The 21,805-nt window shown below is 40.3% G+C and overlaps 2 protein-coding genes across 2 annotated transcripts in view; both read left to right on the top strand.

The window, feature by feature from the left end:
• LOC137006158 (zinc finger protein 585A-like) overlaps positions 1-21,805 on the top strand; it is a 567,148-nt gene that overhangs the window by 454,363 nt on the left and 90,980 nt on the right. The window lies entirely within an intron of this gene.
• LOC137014518 (putative nuclease HARBI1) lies at positions 5,843-6,739 on the top strand. Its single transcript, XM_067378888.1, has one exon. The coding sequence runs from the start codon at positions 5,843-5,845 to the stop codon at positions 6,737-6,739; it is 897 nt and encodes a 298-aa protein (XP_067234989.1).

Below are 21,805 nucleotides of genomic sequence, written 5' to 3'. Positions count from 1 at the left end.
ACAACACGCACACCTTTATTTATTCTCATTCCCTCTTGCTTTCTTAGTATGTCATGAGTGCACACAGATTAATAACCAATTTGGGGAAAAACTGGCATTAGGTTAGTGCCCTTTATGGTACACACAATTAGGATAATTACGGTGTGACTTCAATGTGAAATCTGTGCTGATAAAAACAGATGTTTCTAATCAACATTAATACACGTACTATCTATTTTTGTCTATTGTGTATTTTTTTAAATATATATTTTTTGCATGTTATTTCCTGTTTACTTCTTCTATTTTATTATCTGTGTCTTGTCACTGTCATTCTGTCTCTCATGTGTAAACATACCTGGCAATAAAGCTCTTTCGGTAACACTTTACTTGAAGGGGTGCATAAGACTGACACCTTCATAATCTTGACACGACACGACACGTGTCATGAATATGAAGGAGGTTTTATTTTCATTAAATGTCATTCGCTCAGTTATGTCATTTTTAATGCAAAGATGACATTGTTTGAGATGTCTTTGTTATGACAACTTGACATTAGCAAAACATCATAACCTGTCATAAACATGACATAGCAGAGTAATTATCAAACTTAAAAAAACTACTTAGCTTTATGGGTTAACATTACATTACATTATTTTGGTAACACTTCAGTATAGGGAACACATATATAAACGATTCACTATGACTTTCCCTCAATAAACTCTTAATTTACTGCTTATTATAGTTAATTGTTAGGTTTAGGTATTGGGTAGGATTAAGAATGTAGAATAAGATCATGCAGAATAAGGCATTAATATGTGCTTTATAAGTACTAATAAATAGCCAATATTTTAGCCATATGAATGCTAATAGTAATAAGCAACTAGTTAAAAGACCCTAAAATAAAGTGTTACCATTATTTTGTAACAGTGTCATCTTTTTTACGAAATTTGAAATTGTCTATTATCTGACCTTCTTTTGGAGGAAAAAAAACATGAAATGAAAAATATTCATGACGCTGTTATAAAATTATTTGTCAGAGTATTGTCACTTAATGACATTTTAATGACAAGTTCAATTTGTACCACTGTACTTGAGCTCAAGATACATATTCATGACACTATTATAATGGCCTCATGACAGCCAATGTCAAAACCAACCACATGACAGTTTAATGTAATGTTAACCCATAAAGCTAAATAATGTCAAATTGTCATGACAAAGACACTGACAGGTTATGATCTATTGGTTTATGTCAAGTTGTCATAACTCGGACATCTCAAACAATGTCATCTTTGCATTAAAAATGACATAATTAAGCGAATGACACTTAATGACAGTTGTCATAAACATTCATAAACCCTCCTTCATATTCATGACACGTGTCATGTCAGTCTTATGCACCCCTTCAAGTAAAGTGTTACCGCTCTTTCTCACTCTGATTGTTTGCAGAAAAGCGCACACGATGGAGGAAACTCTTTGCTGGCCTCCGGAGAGCGTGGAAGTCTAAGAAAGATTCCCTCCAAACCCAGGAAGAAACCCAAGTGTGTGCTTTTGTGCCTGAGGATCCATCGCAGGAGCTTCCACACACATCCAGAGTGGATCCGACAGGCACAGATCCGTCTGAGCCAACAGACCGTGAGTCTCCAGATATTACCACTCTGATTCATGTCTATGTCAGCCTGATGCTTCTGGGTTTAGTTTTCATTTTTCCTCGTCTTCTGCTGATCTGCACAGGTGTATTTCGTCACAAGCAGATGCTGCTGGAGTTCATTCTCATGCTGTATATTAACATGTGCATTTTTCAGGATCCTTTGAATCTCTTTATTATGTGGGAAAGAAACTGAAGTCGAGACGTGGTGTCAGTAATCATATAGGATTTCGCTACTCCGATGACAAACTAGTATGTTTCCCTTTCTGTATACACATATATATTCATATATTCTGTATATTTCTGTCTTTACTCTTTCAGTCCTGATGAAAACATCAGTTTTTACAGTTTTGATTAGATTAGATGTACACAAACAAGAATAAATCACTTTACAAAAATGTCTTCATTTTTCAGGTGTTCATCAAATTTATTAAGAAGAACCGGTCTGAGAAACTAGTGGAATTGGTAAGTTGAAAAGACTTTATTCCTCATAAAATGTTTTATTGAATTCTAATTTGGTAATTGATTAAAGTTTGTATGTAGACAGTATAAGATATCATTGAAACATCAGTTGTAAAGTACATTGCTTTCATCTTCGGCAGCCCTAGAGTGGAAAATGAAGTGTACCGGGCCTTTATTTAGGAGATTTGAGATCAGTAAGGAGTTAACTAAGCTTTTGTCAATCTCTTTTCTTTAGCCTGGGTATTCCTACCCTTTAAGTCAAGAGGCAGCTGCAATGTTGATGGTGCAAAAGCCTCCAACTAGCAAGCATCTCGTACAATTATATGATCACTTTGTCATGGAAGATCAAGACATCTTGATTATGGAGTATCCACGTTCCTACATCAGCCTGTTTGAGTATGTCGAGCGAAACAGAAGTGGCCTGATAGAAACCGAGGTGAAACTCATCACTCGGAGGCTCATTGTTGCTCTTCATCACTGCACGAGTCGAGGTGTTTATCGTCCCACGCATATGAAAAACATCCTTGTCCACACAAATACCCTGCATGTAAAGCTGATGGACTTTGGAGACGCACTGCTCGTCGAAGAAAGACGTGAGTCGGCTTTTTAAGCACAGTTCACTGATGACTTATTTACTACAGTTCACTGATGGTGTTTTACTGAACACTGAGCATGTGTTTCTGACAGGAGATGATGAACCTATATTAATCAGTGCAATCAGAAAATACGCTGAATGGGCAACAACTGAGGACTTACGCAAACTGCTGGATCTGCTGGTCCCGAGAATAACTCGTTGCTTTTGGATAAGACCACGCGTGTCCAAAGGTGAGACCAATAACTAGTGTGAAAAACATATAAAGCCCTGACATGAGTGACCGTGACATTATCAGTGGGCATCCAGAGAAAGTCATAGTAACAAATGCAGTGTATTTCATGGTAACATTACCTTACATGAACTACATGTCTCAGTCAAACATGACCAATCAGATCTCTTCTAAAAACGTTTACAGAATGCCTGGATCTTCTTGAGCGTCTTCATGATGTAAAGTCATGGATGACGTTACAGGCTATGTTGAAGCATGACTGGTTTAAAAGAAAAACTGAAGCATAAGAAAAGTAAGCATAAGAAAAAGAGATTTTTTTTATTTTTTTTCACAGATTAAGGCCGTCTTGGCACCTCTTGACCATAATTAATATCATGCTCTCATTATTTGGCAGGTTCCCCTGCATTGGCAGCTCAGGGCCTATAGTTCAGCTGTATGGGTCATCAGCCGGGGACGGTTCACGCTTTAACCCTGGGGCGTGGATAAGACCACGTGTGTCCAAAGGTGAGACCAACAACAGGTACAAAATGGAAATGACATTGCTTGAAAAACATATAAAGCTCTGACATGAGTGACAGTAAAATTGTTTGTGTCAAACCTTGATGAGTGTAAAGAGATGGAAAATAGATGTTTGTTTTGATAGATTAAGGCTGTCTTGCCACCTCTTGACCTTAATATCATGCTCTCATTATTTGGCAGGTTCCCCTGCATTGGCAGCTCAGGGCCTATAGTTCAGCTGTATGGGTCATCAGACTGGGACCCCGGGGACGGTTCACGCTTTAACCCCGGGACGTTCCCCTTCCACCCCTGCATGATGACACTGATGGCAACTGTCCTCTACTTGTGAACTGTTTGTGTGCCACCAACCTACTCCTACACTTGAAGTGTGCTAATGGCATCATTATTGTGTGCTTCTAATACAATAAAGTGATCTTTAAAAATAATGGCACAGCTTAGGAATTTGCCTTTTACTGGTATTTTACACACACCCCCTAGTATACCAGTAAAGCTCACTTATCTGTAGACCAGAGAGACATTGGGAACAGATATATGTACACCCATGAATTCAAATCCGGGTCGGAAAATTCTTTATTCCTTTAGTGGTAAGAATGTAATGAAACAAACACTTGATTTTATTCTTGCAAGAAGGTTGTTCAGTGCAGATACAGAGTTGTACAGAGAAGAACACCCTCACCCAGTGTGGCTGTCTTATTGTTCCTCGTTACCCCAAACCAATCTTAACACATGTTACCATATACGGATCAGAAGAATAAAAAAAGAAGGAAAGGGGTCTAAAACGGTCTAGACAAACACATTTGCACCTTCGCCTCACTTCCTTTGTTAGTTTTAGAAGTGCTTCTTAAAATACAACAGCATAAGCAGTAATTTTCCACTGAACAAGCTGTTTTTAAATGTCATAGAAGACAGAGAGAAAACAAATATTAATGCATAATTTTATATATCAAGAAAATAAATGACAAACAATAAAAATCCCTCTACATACTCCTCCCTTTTGATTATTCTTAATCACCTTAAAGTTTTTACATTTCCTCTAACATTCATCATTGTTGTTCAGTCTGATCATTTGATAACCCAGATACTAAAGGCCAAACACATCAATATCAGTATTGTCAGGATGACACATACAATCATGACACCTATATATATATATTCAGCCTTTGTTATTAACCCAGTAATCCATGCCCAGCTCCATTTATCTTCTCCATTTTCCTAATCATATTTTGTTAGCTTTTAATACAAGCAGGCAATGGTTTTACTTAGTAAGCTTTATTTAACAACCTATTTAATAAGATCTAACCAGATAAAATGTTATTATTTTAATGTATTGTTAAACAATGTAGTTTTTATTTATTTTTTATTACCTTCTACTGTATATGACCCAGATTTTGCCATAAGAATAGCTCTATTTTGCTGGTTTTGATGTTTAAACTGTTCACATTAATTTTTCTGGTTTAACATGTTTTGATCACATTTTTCTTGGTCTAGGTTTTAGCTTTATGCTAAATTCATGTTCTGAGATTTATTAAAACAATGAAATCTTTATCAGTATGTCAGAAATGTGGTTATGCTATTTAGCCAAGTAACTAATAATATAGTTCATTAGATCTAATGTCTGCATTAGAATTTTTTTTCAAACTCTCAAATTTCTTCAGTAATATTTCCTATAGTGTACAGCATTAATTAAAAGAATTTCCACTTTCCGATTTACACGTATCTTAACCGAATCAGTAACTGATCAAATCATGAGATTGATATCAATACTCAGCCCTTTAGTTTGATTGAATCAAATTAAATCATCACACAAATGGATTCTTCTGTTAAACCTAAACTATTAGTTGGTCTACATCTTCTTCCAGGTGTGTGGGTCATCTCGTTCGCCCCATGGACATCCCATCTTCACCAGGGTGACTCTTTGCGAGCCGTTGCAATGGGCTTTCCCTCGTTGGTGAGGGAGGGCGTTACCAGCACGCACCTTTGATCCCTCACTTTATGCTGTGTAATGTTGAGGCTGGTTGGTGCTTGGACCCTGGTGTCACACTCTACAACCATTTCGCTGATCATTGCTAGATTTTCGCTGAGATCACACACCCACTGGTCCTTATTGGTGAAGTGAACCATTTCCTGGTTGCTGTCACCTTTGAATGCAAACCTTAAGTATTTTTGTTAGTGACAACATGGATTAATTCATCTGTTTATCTGGCCGGTCGTCCTTTTTTGGTGTGACCTGTGGAAATTTCCTGTGGGTTGAAGGCTGTCCCGGCTCTTTTCTTTTTCTTTGAGCTTTCATACTTTCATTGCCATCAATACAATGAGAGGGGCATGAACACATGACTTTCTGTTTTCTATCATGCACAATTTGATTTTTTATCATCTAATTTGCATTCTCACTATCCACCTTGTGGACAATATGGAAGTGCTTGTTTTTGTGTACTGGTTTGCACACGCATTGTCCTACAGAGTTACATCACGGACATTTTCTTTTCCAAAATCTACTGTGTGCAGAATTGTGCATAAAATTGGCCATCAAATAAAGAATGTAGTGGCAGCAGGCAGGGTCATTTGCTATCCTCTCCCAGGCCAACTTTATGGAGTTGGCCATGGATTTGCACAACTGGCACAGCATGCTGCTTTCCAAAAGGCTGTTGGAGCAGTTGATGGCTGCCACATCAGGATCAAGCCACCAGGACGCAATAAAGAGGATTATTTTAATTACAAACAGTTTTATAGCATACAAATGCAGGCTGTTTGTGATTCAACGGGTCGTTTTCTGAATATTTTTGTTGGCTACCCAGGATCTGTTCATGATACACGTATTTTTAAAAACAGTCCACTTTACTACAATGCTGAGTATCCTCCACCTGGTTATTTTCTTCTTGGTGATGGTGGGTATCCATGTATTGATACGCCCATTTGCGTCATCACACCATTTAAGATGCCCTTACAAGGACCAGTGCAGGAGAGGTTCAGCCGGTGCCATTCACGAGGCCACACAATTATTGAGCGAGCTTTCGGAATGATGAAAGCAAGATGGAGGAGAACATTATTCTCAGCTTTGAAGGTGAAAGTGGGCTTCTGCACTAAAGTAGTGATTGCATGCGCATTCCTACATAATGTCTGTTTAACGCATGGTGATGTGCTTGAGCCTGAGGATGCAGAGGATGCTGACGCCACATCCCCACCTTCTCCTGATGCAGCAGTTTTTGTGGATAGGTCTGGAGTCCAGTTCAGGGACAGGCTGGCTGCACGGGTTTCTGCTCCTGTTGGTGTCCAACGTCCACTGATGGAGCATGATTACACTCTGTGATTAAGCAGAACAGATGCTATTCTTTGATGTTCTTGTTGGAGAGTTTATTTAATTTTAGTTGTAATTTTTATATGGAGTTAAATCCTTTGAATAGTACTGTAGAGAAAGAAAATATTTTGTATACATGTAAGTCATTTTATAGTATTTTTTTATTTTTATTGAACTTACAAAACTGAAGAACTTTATTTAAACTGATGACACTGAGTGACTGAGAAAAAATTTTTTGTTTTACAATTACTGTAATTATTGTGTTATCTTGAAGTGCCTTTTGATTATTGACTTTGAATAGTTGAAAAAGAAAACATTTTGTGTACATCTACCTCAGTTTGTATTGTACATGTTGAAGAACATTTAATATTGTGCACTGTATAAAATTGTATAATTTTATTTTCCTTTACTTGGTGGCAGTTGTTTATACAGTTTCTTATATTTGTAAAGAATTTTCAATAAATTTTTATACAGTTCCCTTTACTCCTTGATTTTAAGTTACCTAAATAAATTACACAATTCAGTGACATGGTCAGTGTTATTACGCATCTAATGCAGATATAGCTGTTCTTATTTGTGAATTATCATCATCCAAACAACTGATTATAGAACGGGGGACTATCAAACCTTTAAACCAAACTTACCACAAAATGTGCTAAAAGACAGGCAGTTTTCTTGTACATTTGCAATGTGAAAATAGGACATTTACTTTGTTAACAAATGTGCCTGTACCATTACATGTAGAATAGTTTCTAACCTCACCAAGGATATATATAAATATTGTTCTGCTTTTTTAAAAGTAAGGTGGACACAATAAAAGCAAATTATAATTCTCAAGAACGTTTATTTAATATAAAACAGAACAGTACAACAGTAACATGAACAATAACTTAGAAGTTTTTTTTAGACAGTATTTTTTTCTTTGTTACTGTGCTTAAATAAAAAATGTTCAAGTATCTGTACTTTATCTTTATCTTTTACTGTAGTACACTCTAAAGCATGAACAATATAAGACTCAAATGATACTATAACCAAACAATTTAAGAACAGTGACAACAGAAATGTTGCTAAACCTATTTACTTTTTTGCTACATGAGCTACTAATTGGGTTTAGATGGTCAGCATCTGGTCCATCTGATTTCTGCCCTCGCAAACCGCTCTTCCTCTCTTGCGTCTGACTCCATCTGATGGCGGTCCTGTTTCTCAGCGATTTCCTTTATAACTTCAAGTGAAGTAAGCTCACTCCACCTCATTCTTTCTGTGGGGCTTTTACCCTTTCCTCCACTTGGCCTGGCCAGATGGTCCGGGAATCTCTTCTGCTACTGGACCTACACTTTCTTCAGCCCCTGATGATCCTGGTTTTACTGCATCCTGCACTGCTGGTTCTGAATAAGAAGGGGTAGAGGGAGGCTGCAGGCAGTCTGCAACTACAGCACTTGAGGGACCTGCCATATCTGATGGGGAAATTTGTGCACTGGGACCAGAAGAAAAGGTGGCCACAGGCAGTGATGCTGCTGTCACCTCCCCTTCATCTGTTCCAGATCCCGTCTTGGGCAGGCACAAATCCTACAGCAGTATTAATATTAATATTAACAAATATGTTTATAGAAAAAAATTCTCTGTAAATTTTACAGCTTAAACTCATATATTTTGGCCTCAAATCTGTAACAATTACATAGTTGTGTTTGTAGGGGATGTATTGAAAATACCTTATATTTTCTTTTAAGGTTTTCCAATTTTTTTTTTTTTTTTGGCTTGCTGGGGATTGAGTTGGCCTTGCAGTCCCATATCCTTAATAATCTCCCTAAAAGATATAAAATAAATCTGTGTAAACAGTGTTCAATACCATACAATTTCAAAAGTGATGAACACAATTCATACTTACTCAAACCCTTGAGCAGATGCGTTCAGGTTTAAATATATATACTAGGTTTACATATGACTCAGTAAAGCCCTGACATTCGGTTCTATTTATTTAATGAATCATAATGCGATCGTATTATTCAACGCGCTATTATTATATTTGAGATATCAACCACTGGTCGATGACCATAATGTTTGTATAAACTGTAGGTAACAACTGGTAAAATGTACACCTAGGTCATAAAAACCGTAATGATACCTACACTTAAATATTTTCTTCTCAGCCATGTCATCAATTGCTCCTGAGCGAAATCTCCTCCCATCCGTTGTCTGATTGGCATTTCGCAAGGATTCCTGGGTAGTTAAAGTGTGCGGAGCCTGCATCTATGCGGGCTTCGCGGAAGACCGCTTCAAGGGTACAAAGGGGGCGCTGCTGAGCACACTTCAGAGAGTTAAAATGCTGAATGGGACGGCCTACGGACTCGTAGACTCGGCGAGTACGCGCAATTTAAGTCCACGAGATGAGGGTGCTTCTTAATTCTTATTTGTGCATCCTCGTTTCCTTTCCTCACGTCCTTTGAAATGCCACAATTAAATTACAGAAATTCTGACACTTGCTGGTCCGTGCATCCATTATGCATCATGTTTCGTATGATACCTACGTATGGATCTAATATGGACTCCATGGCACACCAGAAAAGTAAAAAAAACCAAACAAACAAAGTTACCGCCAAATCTGTAGCGCGGTGACATCATGATGATGTCTCTATGGTTTAAATGCGCATGATCATTTCACTGATGTAACGGATTTCTGGTTTTAATTAAGAAATAAAGTTGTAATTAAAGCTTACAACCTATACCAGCAGCTTACATTTGTCATTAATTTTACACACTCCTCCCTGAGAAGCTAAAGTGACAGAGGGGTTGCTATAGTAACAAAATGCATCTGGTCCACAGACAAGGAAACTGAGCAGGACAGAATAGGCTGGACCACACTGGACTATGTAAACCAGTATATTGATAAAGATTTTATAAAACCGATTGCATACTGCTCCACTACAGATATGCGCTTCTGTTTGATGTTAATGTTTTTTTCTTTTCTTTTTCCAATTTAGAACGTTTTAATCATAGATTTATAGCTAGGCAACATTTTCAATGAACTTTTATGAACATATTAATTAACAAAATTAATTTTATTTGGTGCAATATTTAAATTTACTTAACGCCGCACCCTCAGCATCCCTACTTCCCGTGGAAATGGCTGGAAGTTAATCACTACTCCTCTATGAATTACTTCTTTAAGATCCATCCGCCCACCCCTACTGCGCCATCGCCATCTTCGTCATAGCTGTCGATCTTCTTTATCTGATTGCATCTTTACATTAACATTAACTTGCAAATATGACATATGTGCTGATAAAAGGGAATAAAAGAGTGTCTTTGAGACTCAAGGACATGTGGGCCGAGAAAATTGAGGATTTTCCAGGTGTGTTTAATCATTGTAATTGAAACAGGGTTGTTAATGACTTTAGGCTAACGATAAATGCTTCCCGCCACGTGGGACGTTCGTTTAGGCCAAAAGTTATGGAAGCATATGGGTAGCAAAAATCATTTTAAAATTTATCAGGCAAAATAGCAATACAATATATAAAATGACAATGCACTTCTGAACCTCCTACGACCTGGCGTCCACATACGTGGACATCACATTTTTGGTTGTGTGCACCATAATACTTAATTCTGTTTAAGTTAACTGGAACCTGTTTGTACACAAACTTGGACACTTGCGCTGCTGTCTAGCGGTGCCAGAAGAGAAAAACACTTTACATACATATTTCAAGATGGCAGAGACAACATCTGAAAAGTCAGGAAGCGTCACTAGACCAAAACGTCCTCAAGGTAAAAAAATCCAATTAAATTTAATTGTTGATTCTTGTTAAGTTATGCATAATCGTGTTGTATGAATAATATGGTATGCAAATTTGACAAATTTTCATAACAGTAAAGATTTACTATGCCGCTACACTTAGGGGCCACATATGTGGACAATGGGACTTAGCTTAGTTGAAAATGTAAAAATATGAGCCAAAAATGTAACTGTGAAAAGTAGTTTTGGAACAATTTGTTAGAAAACATCAGTTAACAATAGTTTACAACAGTATAAATGAACATTGCATGTGTGATAAATAACTTTACATTGATTTTTATTTTTCTCATGATATCATTTCCAGAACATCTTCCTCTGAATTTCATCTTCCTCCACTTGAATTACTACTGGAGTCAATCCGTGGGGACGACTCAGAGGTCTGATATTGATGACCCCGTAGAGGATGTTGATTACCATCCTCCTCAACAGGAGCCAAGCAGCAGTGAGGAGGAGTGAAGTAGGGATGAAGAACCCACTCAACAATCCACTGAGGCCAGCCAGGGACATAAACATCTCCGTGGTGAAAATTATAAAGTTATTGTTCAGATCGTAGCATTGCCATGATAGCAGCAGTCCCAGATCCCAGGTGAAAAAAGTACATTTCTATAATGTACTTAAAGTACATTAGTATTAGTATTTTTGTGCACTCATTTTGTACTTAATATACTAAAAATTCATATTTAGTACTTCTTAAGAACACCTTAGTGTACCGTTCTATTTTGAGACGGCATTAAATATGAACTAAAATGTGCTTTTAATATACTATCTCTGTATTTAAATAATGTATTTAGATACTACTTATGCAGCACGTCTCATCTTTAACAAGCCCAAAAGAGCCCATGTCACGCCTCTCTTCATCTCTCTGCACTGGCTACCACTTGCTGCTCGCATCAAATTCAAGGCGTTGACGCTTGCTTACAGATCTACCACAGGCTCAGGCCCTCCTGCTTCCACTCACTCGTACGAGTCTACATCCCTACCAGAAGCCTACGCTCATTAAAGGAGCGAAGGCTAGTGGTACCATCACAGAGAGGCACAAAATGATCTTCCTGCCTTCATCCGGAATGCAGCATCCCTGGCAATATTCAAAAGACAGAAAAGATTTAAAAAAAAAAAAAAAAAAAGACTTATTTTGATCCTTTCAATAACCTCTAATCCCTCTCTGTTGTAGTTTATGATACTCTGGGCACTGCCTAAAACAGGGATAGGCAAGTTCTGTCCTAGAGAGCTGCTGTCCTGCTGAGTTTAGCTCTAACCTTAATTAAACACACCTGAACAAGCTAATCAAGCTCTTGAGGATTACTAAGGCCATAGGCAGCTGAAGGTTTTTTTTTCACACTCTCAGAAAAAAAAAGTACACATTAGGTGTGCTCGAGCTTATGCAGCGCCGCACAGACCGATCGGCGGCTGATTTGAAGCAGTGCATGCCGGTAAGAAATTTTGTCGGACTTGAGACAGCGCCGACACCATGTGACTGTGACGTATGGCTTCAGAGTACCACGAGCGATTCGAGATCAGCCGCCTGAGGCAGCCAGCGCAGTTTCTCAAGAGGAGCTGCACGAGCTGTGATGACGACACAGCTGTTTCACGATTGGCCGGATTCACCGCATGACAACGATCACATGTGTTTCGTGTTTATTGTCACGCCTTCAGTTCCAGTAATGCTCAAAGATCTGTGTTTTTATAACAGTTAAAGCTCTTTTCATGTAGTCGTGATGTTGTATTGTGTCATGTTTATCAAAATAAAACTGATAAAAAAAGTAGACCCCGCTACATTGGTATTTAAATAATATATGCTTATGTTGAACTTTATTCTTGTAAAAACAGACACTGTAAGCAGTACATAAAGTATTGAATGAAAATGTCTCTGAAACATCAGTGTATTAGTCAAATAATGCATTTAATTCACTTCAGCTGTGATAAAGTATGCAAACGCAGCGCGAGCGTCACTACGGGAAGCAGAAAGTGTCCGACTTCATGTCTCCGTTTTCAGCTCCTCCCTGACTGTGCACGGATACTCTCGTCGATCGGTTGCATCCGGCCGCAGCTGATGTCGAACACACCTAATTGTACCTTTAGGGGTACAATGGTACAAAGGTACAAATTTGTACCCTTGTGATTTGTACCTTAAGAGACCAGTTTTTTACCTTTATTTAACAGTACAAAAATTGACCCTTCAAAAAGGGTAAAAAATTGGCTTTGACAGCGTACAATCGTTGACTATAATGAGATATATATTTTTTACACACAAACACACACACACACTGAATTAAAATCAGAATTTATTAAATCCTTTTCATTTTCACATTTTACAACATTTCATTTTAAACACATTTTTAAACATTCCATATGAGTCCATCTTGCCGGGTGTTAAAAATGAACACTGAAGCAGTGTTAAAGTTAATGAGATAATTGATTGATGATTAAGTGATGATTGACAATTAGTGGGGACACCTGATGTTAATAAGCAGAATCATTGAAGAAACAACAAGAGAAAAAGAGAGAGACACAACAGCTGCGTCCGAAAACTGGAAAATGCTGCCTTCTGAGGACACATTTCAAGGTAGTAAGGCATCAAGGCACGTCCGAATCCAATGTTAGCTTCACTTCCTGTCTCATGAGATACCTTCATCTGATCGATTTTTGAAGGAAGCATAGATGTATCCTTAGCTGCCTTTGATATCCCACAATCCTGTGCTTTCCATTCTGTGACAGTTGAGCTAGAAAAATAAAGATGGCGTCCGAAAGTTGCGTTTGCTGCTCAGTTTGTGTATAAATGTACGATTTTGATCAACATATTTCAATTTTGATATCATTTCTATCGAGAAATTACTACTGTAATAATTAAATATTTGTTTAGTTCTCACCAAAGCTCGCGCTATATTGCTGTAGATCATTAAACCGTTACGCTGCCTCAGAAGTCTGTCCAAAATCAATTTCGTGAGGTGCCTTCATGCACAAACGCTGCCGTACAAGTCATTCTCTTATAAGATAGCGAGGCAGCAAGACAGCTACCTAGGTTTTCGGACGCAGCCAACATCTACAACTGACTTCCAGCCATTAAACATTATTACTTATTATTAACCACTTTGATTTTATTTCTGTCATACATCAACAAAAGTTCTTACTGAGAATTAACAGATGTTTAGATGTTAATGTTTTAATGAAAGTTTAGTTTTAGTCACCATGATTGTGAAAAGCATTTTACAGTTTTTTGTAGATCTGGATATTCCTGGAATCTGAAAGGCCTTGCCTGTTTTGGTGTTCTTGACAAAACGTTTTCCCAGTGGTCTTTCCTTGTGTTTTGCCTGAGTTTTCTTAAGTTGACTATGGACCAATAAATCTGGCAAGTTTTTGTGTCTGGTGTATGCTACCAACATTTTGCATTGTATTGTAGATGATTTATACAATTGGAAGTTCCTTTGTATCGCTTTAGCAAATCTAGTATTATTTGAAGAATTTAGAATTAAAGGTAAAATCTTCTCTTCCTGTGGATTTTCATCACTATTTTTTGTGTTAAGCATGGTCTTTTGGATGGAACGGAGGAAGGATCTGGAGTATCCCCTTGTCCTTAAAGGGGTGGTTCAGTGTTTTCTAGGCTTGATTGTGTTTTGGGGCACAGTTTAACATGTCTTAATGCTTCGTTTTTTTGAAAACGCTGTATTTTTCATATATTTTAGTTTTATTCTACATCTCTGTTTCCATTATCATATGAACGGCTCGTTGGACTTCCTGCTTCTATGAAGCCACTCCCTCCGAAATACGCAGTGTGCTCAGATTGGTTAGCAGGTTGGTAGTGTCGTGGCAGATTCGATGTCTTTTTGTCCCTTCAGATCTGGTCTTGAAGAAATACACCAATTTAATATCATTGGCTATTTCTTATCTCTTAAAATACACCAAAGTAATATCATTGGCTGGTATTATTCACCCTAACAGTTATTTTCCATGATATCATCTACGGGGGCTTCTCCCACACCTCCTTCCCATGTACTCCCCAACCTTTCCGCCATAGTCATTTCACCAATTAAAACTTCAGGTGTTGCTTATGTAAGGGACAATTTTCTTAGTAAGGGTGACCGACTGCCAACTACTGTACATCTTTTACCTTAATCTCTCATGGCCTTCTGCCAATTGATGGTCAACTCTTTTCCCATTGGCCAAATGAAACATTGTATCAAAACAGTCAATCCTCCCCGGAGGCAAGAAGCCTTCACGTGACACCCTTAATAATGGTCTTGTTCATTTCACAGCCACCTGTTGTCTGGTGGAAAATTACCAACAAAATATTTTCAGTGGCCAAGTAAACTTGCTTGACCCTTACAGTTACAAAGGCCAAGAGGCCTCAAAACACTTCTAGCTTTTATAATAAGCAAACTAATTCTACAATTGTTTTCTATAGGATGGATAAAATACTCCATCAGTAGCTGGCCCAGTGTATCGTGATTTGCTAAAGCGTCCGGAAACACCACGCCCCTTATCATTCATAGTTAGCGCTTGAGAGGAAACGTAAATAATGCCGTCTATATTGCTGTATCAAATTGAGCCAAATCAGACCCAGATGAAGAGGGTAAAGCTGCAATCACAGCTTTTAAAGGAGTTTTATGAATGGTATTTCATTTAGTATTTGTGTCAAAGTGTTTAGATATGCTGTCACTGCTGTTTGTTAGCTTTCAATATACAGTTTTATCCTGATTAAAGCTTTACTGTAGCCGAATACATAACTGAGTAATCGCATTTTTGTAAAGGTAGCGTTTAATTTATAGCATGAACAGCTGTTTGTCTATGAACATAGAAGTTTGTTGGTGTTTGTAGAATTTAGCTAACTGGCTAGCAGAAAGGAGTTGCTCTTTGTATATGTCATTGATGCATTAAAACAAACAACAGAACTATAACATTACGTTTAAAAGTAATGTAAAAACAATAAAACGCACTTACAGTTTGGGGCTGATAAACAGCAGCTTCTGCTTTTAAAGTGGAAACTGTTTCTTTCAGTAAAAGCCTTTGTGTAAATCCAGCATTGAACTCGTGTAGATTCTGGAATCTGTCTTCAGCGCCGCATCCAGTGTACACAACTCTTCCGCTTTCATTATGCTGCGCCACATGGCCTCGCCCACTTTGTTGCGTGTTCCCGGGGGCGTGTTTATGTTAATAGCAAGGGTTTATGATGTCACCAACCCGGGAAGAAGCTTGTTGTAGTCCAAACCGGGCATTTTTGTAGGCATTAAACTCCCATAACTTTAAAAGACAATGGGCCCTATAATCAGGGGTTAAATTGGGCCGGGGCCGTCCGGAGCTGAGCCCCGGCACATAGGCTTTACGAGGGCTCGACATACGCTTGACGTTGACTGCGGGACAAGTGGATTTTTTGAAGTGAAAGAGAATTTTACTTCCCTGACCAGATAAGTAGCTTGATTAAAATGTCAATAACAACCAAAACGCGAGAATGATTAATCTAGCTTAAGTGGCGACTGATAGTGGATGTAATCGCATTGAACCCCTTTAAGGATTTAAATAATGTTTGTGTTGCCTTCTTTACTTCTGTTTGTTGTGTACAGATCCTTAGAAATCTGAGTAGTTGTGATTTAATAATTCCTCTGAAGGTATGTTTGGGGTGATGGCTTCTTTTATGTAGGAGTGCATGGGTATCCGTTGGTTTGAAAAATACTTTAACGTCCAGTGTTCCTCTTTCTTGGAGATTTGGGCCTTTGTAAGTTGTGGTGTCTGGGAAGTCAATGGATTGATCATGTAGTTCATATTTTAATTTGATAGAACTGTGATGGTTGTTTAAAATCTCAATGAATTCTTTGAAGTCATCATCTGAGTGGTCCCAAATTCCCCAGATGTCATCCAAGAATCTAAGATATTGGGTTGGTTTTTTGGAACATTTTTTGAGACCTGTGGTTTCCCAATCTGCCATTTATATGTTGGCGTAGGCTGGGGCGAATTTCTTTCCCATCGCTGTTCCTTTTATTTGTAGGTACCATTCATTGTTGAATTCTATTTCTAGCAATTTTAGTACGATTTTATCTGGTCTTGTTTTATCTGGGTATTTTGTCAAATACTTTTGGATCGCCTTTAAACCCATCTCTGTTTCTATGTTGGTATATAGGTTGTTAATATATATGGAGAAGAGTTTAGAAGTGGATCGAATTTTAATGTTTTTGATTTTTTCTATAAAGTCATAGGTATCTTTGAGATAACTGTCGTGTTTAATAGAGAGAGGATTAAGGTGGTAGTCAATGTACTCTGCTATTCTGTAGCTTTCGCTGTTGCAGTCTGATACAATTGGTCTACCTGGAGGAATGTCTGGAAAATGCCATGTGGATTTGTTTTTGTGTATCTTTGGTAGAATATAAAAGCGTCTCGGCCTAGGGGTTCCTTCTCCTATCAAATATGTGGCTTGTTTTTTGTTTATATAACCTTTTTGCAAGACTTTGTCAACAAGTTCTTTAATTATGGGTATCGATTGTGGGTAGATCGGATTGTTTATCTTTAAGTAGAGTTCTGGATCGTTGAGTTGTCTTAGTGCTTCTTTTATGTATTGGTATCTATTATTATTGGTATTATATTATATGGTATCATATAGATATGGAGTTCTTAAGAAAACACATGACGTCACGCCACACAGAGACCAGTGTAAGTATTCCACTTTTGTTCTCCATTGCAGACATGTTTTGTTGTATAGGCAATGAGTTGGGAGACTGTAGTACACTGTGAACTGTGAACATGTTGTAGAAAAGAGTTAGTGCACACTTTCCTGTACGATTACATTTCTAAATCATGTCAATGTTTCTTCAGAATGGTAACAGAGAAGTGATGACAACACTGCTTAACAGTTATTTATTGGCCAAACTCTTGTTATATCTCATTAATTAAGTCCCTTTGTAACGGTGGCGGCCCATCCAAAATTAATCTTTTAAATTTTTTTGTTTTAACCAAATAAAGTTCGGGCGCCAGGTATAAAATATACCAGTTACATGAAAAAAAACAAAACTTTAAATCATGAGACATAAACGGGTATGCAGTTCAAGTGAATATATATATATATATATTTTTTTTTTTCAGTCAATCAGAAACTGCAATGCAATTATACCACAGAGATCACACGTTCAACCAAAATAATAACAGCAAGAAAAAAAAAACAATACCATATATTCACGTCCTGGGTTGTAGTAACGGCAGTTTCACCGTTTCAGGTGTCCCGTTTTGCTCCACATTATAACTCCAAAATGAGCCATAAAAAAAATAATTAAAAAAAAGAAAAGAAAAGAAAAAAACAAAACAAAGGAGCGATGCAAATAATTGGTTAAATAAACTCAACAGTTCCCAAGTTCAGAAAAAAAACAATATGCCAACAGGCGATAACGAAAGTAAAGATGTGAATGCGTGACTCTGTATAGTGTGTGTGTGTGTGTGTATTGTTTTGGTGAGTGTGTGTGTGCGTGCGGGTTGTTCTTTGTGGTGAGGCCTTCGAGAGAGTTTGGAGAGTTTTCAGAGGACATGCATGGAGATGGAATACCTGAGCACTATTGGGACAACGGCACAGGTCTGCAGCTACTGTTAGGAGTAAGGCTTTGTTTTGTTCACTCGACTCGTTCCGTTCGCCACGGCAGATGCGAGTCGCGTCGTCTCAGAAGAGCTGGTACGAATTATTCTGCACTCTTCTGCAGGGAAACGGCACGATCTTGCTCCGTAGCCAGTATTAGCAATGAACCTCTTGGTCTCACTCCAGTTTAGCCATGGCAGATGCTGCGAGCCGCGTCACGAAGGAGTTGGAGCTGCTTCACCAGGTAAGTCCATTGTTTCCTCTCTCGAACACTTCACATCCTGGCTACAAATTGATGTCATTTTATAAGTTTTCACTTAATTTTTTTCCTCCTAATATGGGCACGGATGCTGGAAGGCTCGTGGACTTCTGCAACGTCACACCTTTTACTTTCACAAATTTTAAACCTCTTTTCATGTGTTCTTACTGTTAATTCAAACATAGTGTGATTTACTATTATTGTATTCCAAATGTCAATAAAATGTCTGCAAAGGGCCCTTTTGATTGGAGAAATATGACAATGTTGAAAAACTGATTCAAAATTAAGTTAAAAAAAAAGATGTTAAAATGTGTTCTATTTAAAAATAATAATAATAATGATCTTGTGTACACTAATGTATATTCAAATTTGTTATTTTTACTTCAGTACACCAAATTACATTTTTAAAAGTGATTGATTAATTAAATGTATTTTAAGTGACATTAATAAATGTAATTTCGGGAGGAGTACGCCCATCTAATCTTTCCATTAATACCAAGTTATAAAACCAGCATCTTACCTCTTCCTGTTGTTAGTTCTTTCGGCATCCCTCCTCCTCCTCTTCTCCTCCTTTTGTACTATTTTTTTGCCTGTTATAGGGGGGCAATCGGAGCTTGAGTCGGATATCCTATAGCAGACAGCAAGCCAAATCTGTTTACCATTTATAAGATTATATGTGCACACAAACTCATGAAACTAGATTTTAAAAAAGTTACCTTTTCTTTATTTCTTTATTTATCAATTAATTATTGAATTTACAGCTTGACTCATTGATGAGGGAACTGTTGAAAGGAGATGAGAAGAACCCAAATGAACCGAGTGAGCAAGAAGACTGCGTGTCAGATGGATCTGACCTGGACGCAAGAGTTCAAAATCAGCCTGGGACTGCTCAAACTGATACTTGCAATGAAAAGAGTGTTTTTAAACTAAAAAACACAACTAAAGAAACAACAGAAACAATCTGCAGGGTTCCTACGTGGTTTGGAAAAGTATGGAATTTGATTTGAGTAATTTCCAGGTCTGGAAAAGTATGGAAAAAAAGAAATCAGAGTATGGAAAAATATTTGTGTTCCCTTTCAGTCGGTCACGTTCGACGTACGTCAGTAGTGACCGACGAATTGGGATATCGCTTAGAGAGCCCTATCATCTTCGTGTAAACTAAAACAAGCCAATGGAATTGGCGTGCGATATTTGCATAATGCGCACCGCCCCCGACAGGTGTATATAAATAGGAAGCAGATGCAATCGCACTCTGTCTTTCGCTTCGGAGCCATTCACTGGTGTCCTGTTTTAGAAGACTCCTTTCTTCGTTTGTTTTATTCTAAAACATTGCCTCAGAAGAGGATTTACAGCGAGCTTTCAGTGCTGGTGAAAGGGCACGTTCAGCGAGGTTGCGAGTCTCCGAGGAGCTGAGCTATAAGCTCGAAAACTGCTGTTTTCACAGCAACACAAAGAGTGTGTGCGTGTGTAGCGATTTGGGCCGGTTCCTCGGTGTGTCAGGGAGTGGTGTACCTGACACATCGCGTCGCTCCCTGGGTGCTTCAGCACGAGTGAGTTGACTTCCCCTTCTAAAAGAGCTTTACAGACGAACCCTGACAGTATGTCATTTCGTCTGTGCGTTAATGGGTGCGGTCGTTCCCTGGTCCCTGCTGATGGGCACAATCGCTGCATCTCGTGTTTGGGCGATCAGCACGCTGAAGCAGCTTTTGTGGATGGTTCATGTTCCCATTGCGGGAACATGACCATCGCGGTACTGAGGTCGAGGCTCTCCTTCCTGAAGTCTCAGGAAGCGGGGGTCCCCTCTCCTATGCCGCGTACGACCGTTTTTTCCGGCCCTGGGAACCGGAATGACGGTACGGCGCTGTATAGGAAGGGTGACCGGAGGATTACGGTCAGGGCTTCCCCGCCGAGCGGAAACGCTCCTCGGGCCCCTGCCGCCTCATCAGCACCGCAACCCATCGTGCCACCGTTGGTTTCCGCTGGGCCCTCTACGGACTGTCCAGCCGTTACCTTTGGTGTGCTGGCGGCGGATCGGATGTCGATCGCTGCATCGGAAGGTGAGCCTGAGTCCTCGGGGGAGGATTCGGACGCGCTGCCGCCCGGGACGGTAGCGTTGCCCGAGTCGGATCCCGAGCTCACGGCTGTGCTCTCCCGGGCCGCCTTGTGCGTCGGGCTTGAGTGGAACCCTCCACCCTGTCCCGGCCCATCTCGGTTGGACGATTGGTACTTGGCGGGGGGTCGCGCTGGTCAAATCCAGCGTCCCGCCCCAATACCTTTCTTCCCGGAAGTCCACGATGAGGTGACCAGGTCTTGGCAAGCTCCGCATGGGGCTCGTACAGGGCCTGGTCCCTCGTCCGCCTTCACCTCCCTGGACGGCGGGCTAGCCAGGGGGTACGCGAAGATCCCGCCAGTCGAGCGGTCTGTTGCGACGCAGTTGTGTCCAACGGCCGCTGGCTGGCGCGGTGAGCCGCGTCTCCCGTCCCAGGCCTGTGAATTCTCAGCCGGTCTGACTGAGAAAGCTTACAGTGCCTGTGGGCAGGCTGCCTCTGCCCTGCACGCGATGGCCCTTTTGCAGGTCTATCAGGCAAAAGCGCTGTCGCAGATGCCCCAGGAAGGTCCTGACCAACAGCTGCTTGGGGAGCTGCGCGCTGCCACTGACCTTGCCTTCCGGGCAACGAAGGTGACAGCGCGTTCTGTTGGCCAGGCGATGTCTACTCTGGTAGCCCAGCAACGCCACCTCTGGCTGACCTTGGCAGACATGAGGGAGACCGACAAACATCGGTTCCTGGATTCCCCCGTGTCTCCGGTCGGCCTTTTCGGCGACGCGGTGGAGAGCTGTGCCCAACAGTCCTCCGCTGCACAGAAGCAGGCTGAGGCTATCAGACATGTCATGCCACGGCGGTCCGCTGCTGCCTCCACCCAGCCGCCCGTGGCTCAGCCTCAGCCCGCTCGTCGCCGAGGGCGCCCGCCTGCGTCTTCCTCCGCCCCTGCTAAGTTGGCAAAGCAGCAGCCTACACCAGCCAAACAGCAGGGTGCCGGGCGCGGACGTGGTGCCCAGCCCTGGAGCGGAAGGTTCCTGCCCTTTGGGAGAGTATTCCATCTGCTCTCCCACCCCCGGAGGAGGGCCGGGGGGGATTTTGTGGCGGCTGTCTATCTACCGCCGCTGGCTCTCCGGAGTCCAGCGGTACCCACTTTGCCACAAAAAGAGCAGTTTCCTCAAACTCCAGGTCACAACAAGGGGTGTCTGCCAGTGTGCCAGGCTCCGCCTCGCTGCTGTCAGCTCCCTCCCCATTCGCCAGCAGGTGGCAGTGTGATGGTGCAGACCGCGTCCCGTGCGCCGTCTCCCATGCACACTGCTGCCTCGCAGAGTCCGACCCCACTCCGGGCCGCCCTCAAGCCGTCCGAGTCGGGTCCCTCTCTGCCTTGCTGCCCCACCCCCGGTGCGTCTGTGGTGCCTTTGGTCCCGCTGGCTCAGTGTCTGGA

The sequence above is a fragment of the Chanodichthys erythropterus genome, chromosome 3 (assembly GCF_024489055.1).
Source record: "Chanodichthys erythropterus isolate Z2021 chromosome 3, ASM2448905v1, whole genome shotgun sequence".
Lineage (NCBI taxonomy): Eukaryota > Metazoa > Chordata > Actinopteri > Cypriniformes > Xenocyprididae > Chanodichthys > Chanodichthys erythropterus.
The sequence above is the reverse complement of the archived record's forward strand: the minus strand, read 5'-3'. Positions and strand labels throughout refer to the sequence as shown.

What these genes read in the sequence shown, in the direction of transcription:
- LOC137014518 (XM_067378888.1), top strand. Translation starts at nt 5,843, where the DNA reads ATGGAAGTGCTTGTTTTTGTGTACTGGTTTGCACACGCATTGTCCTAC.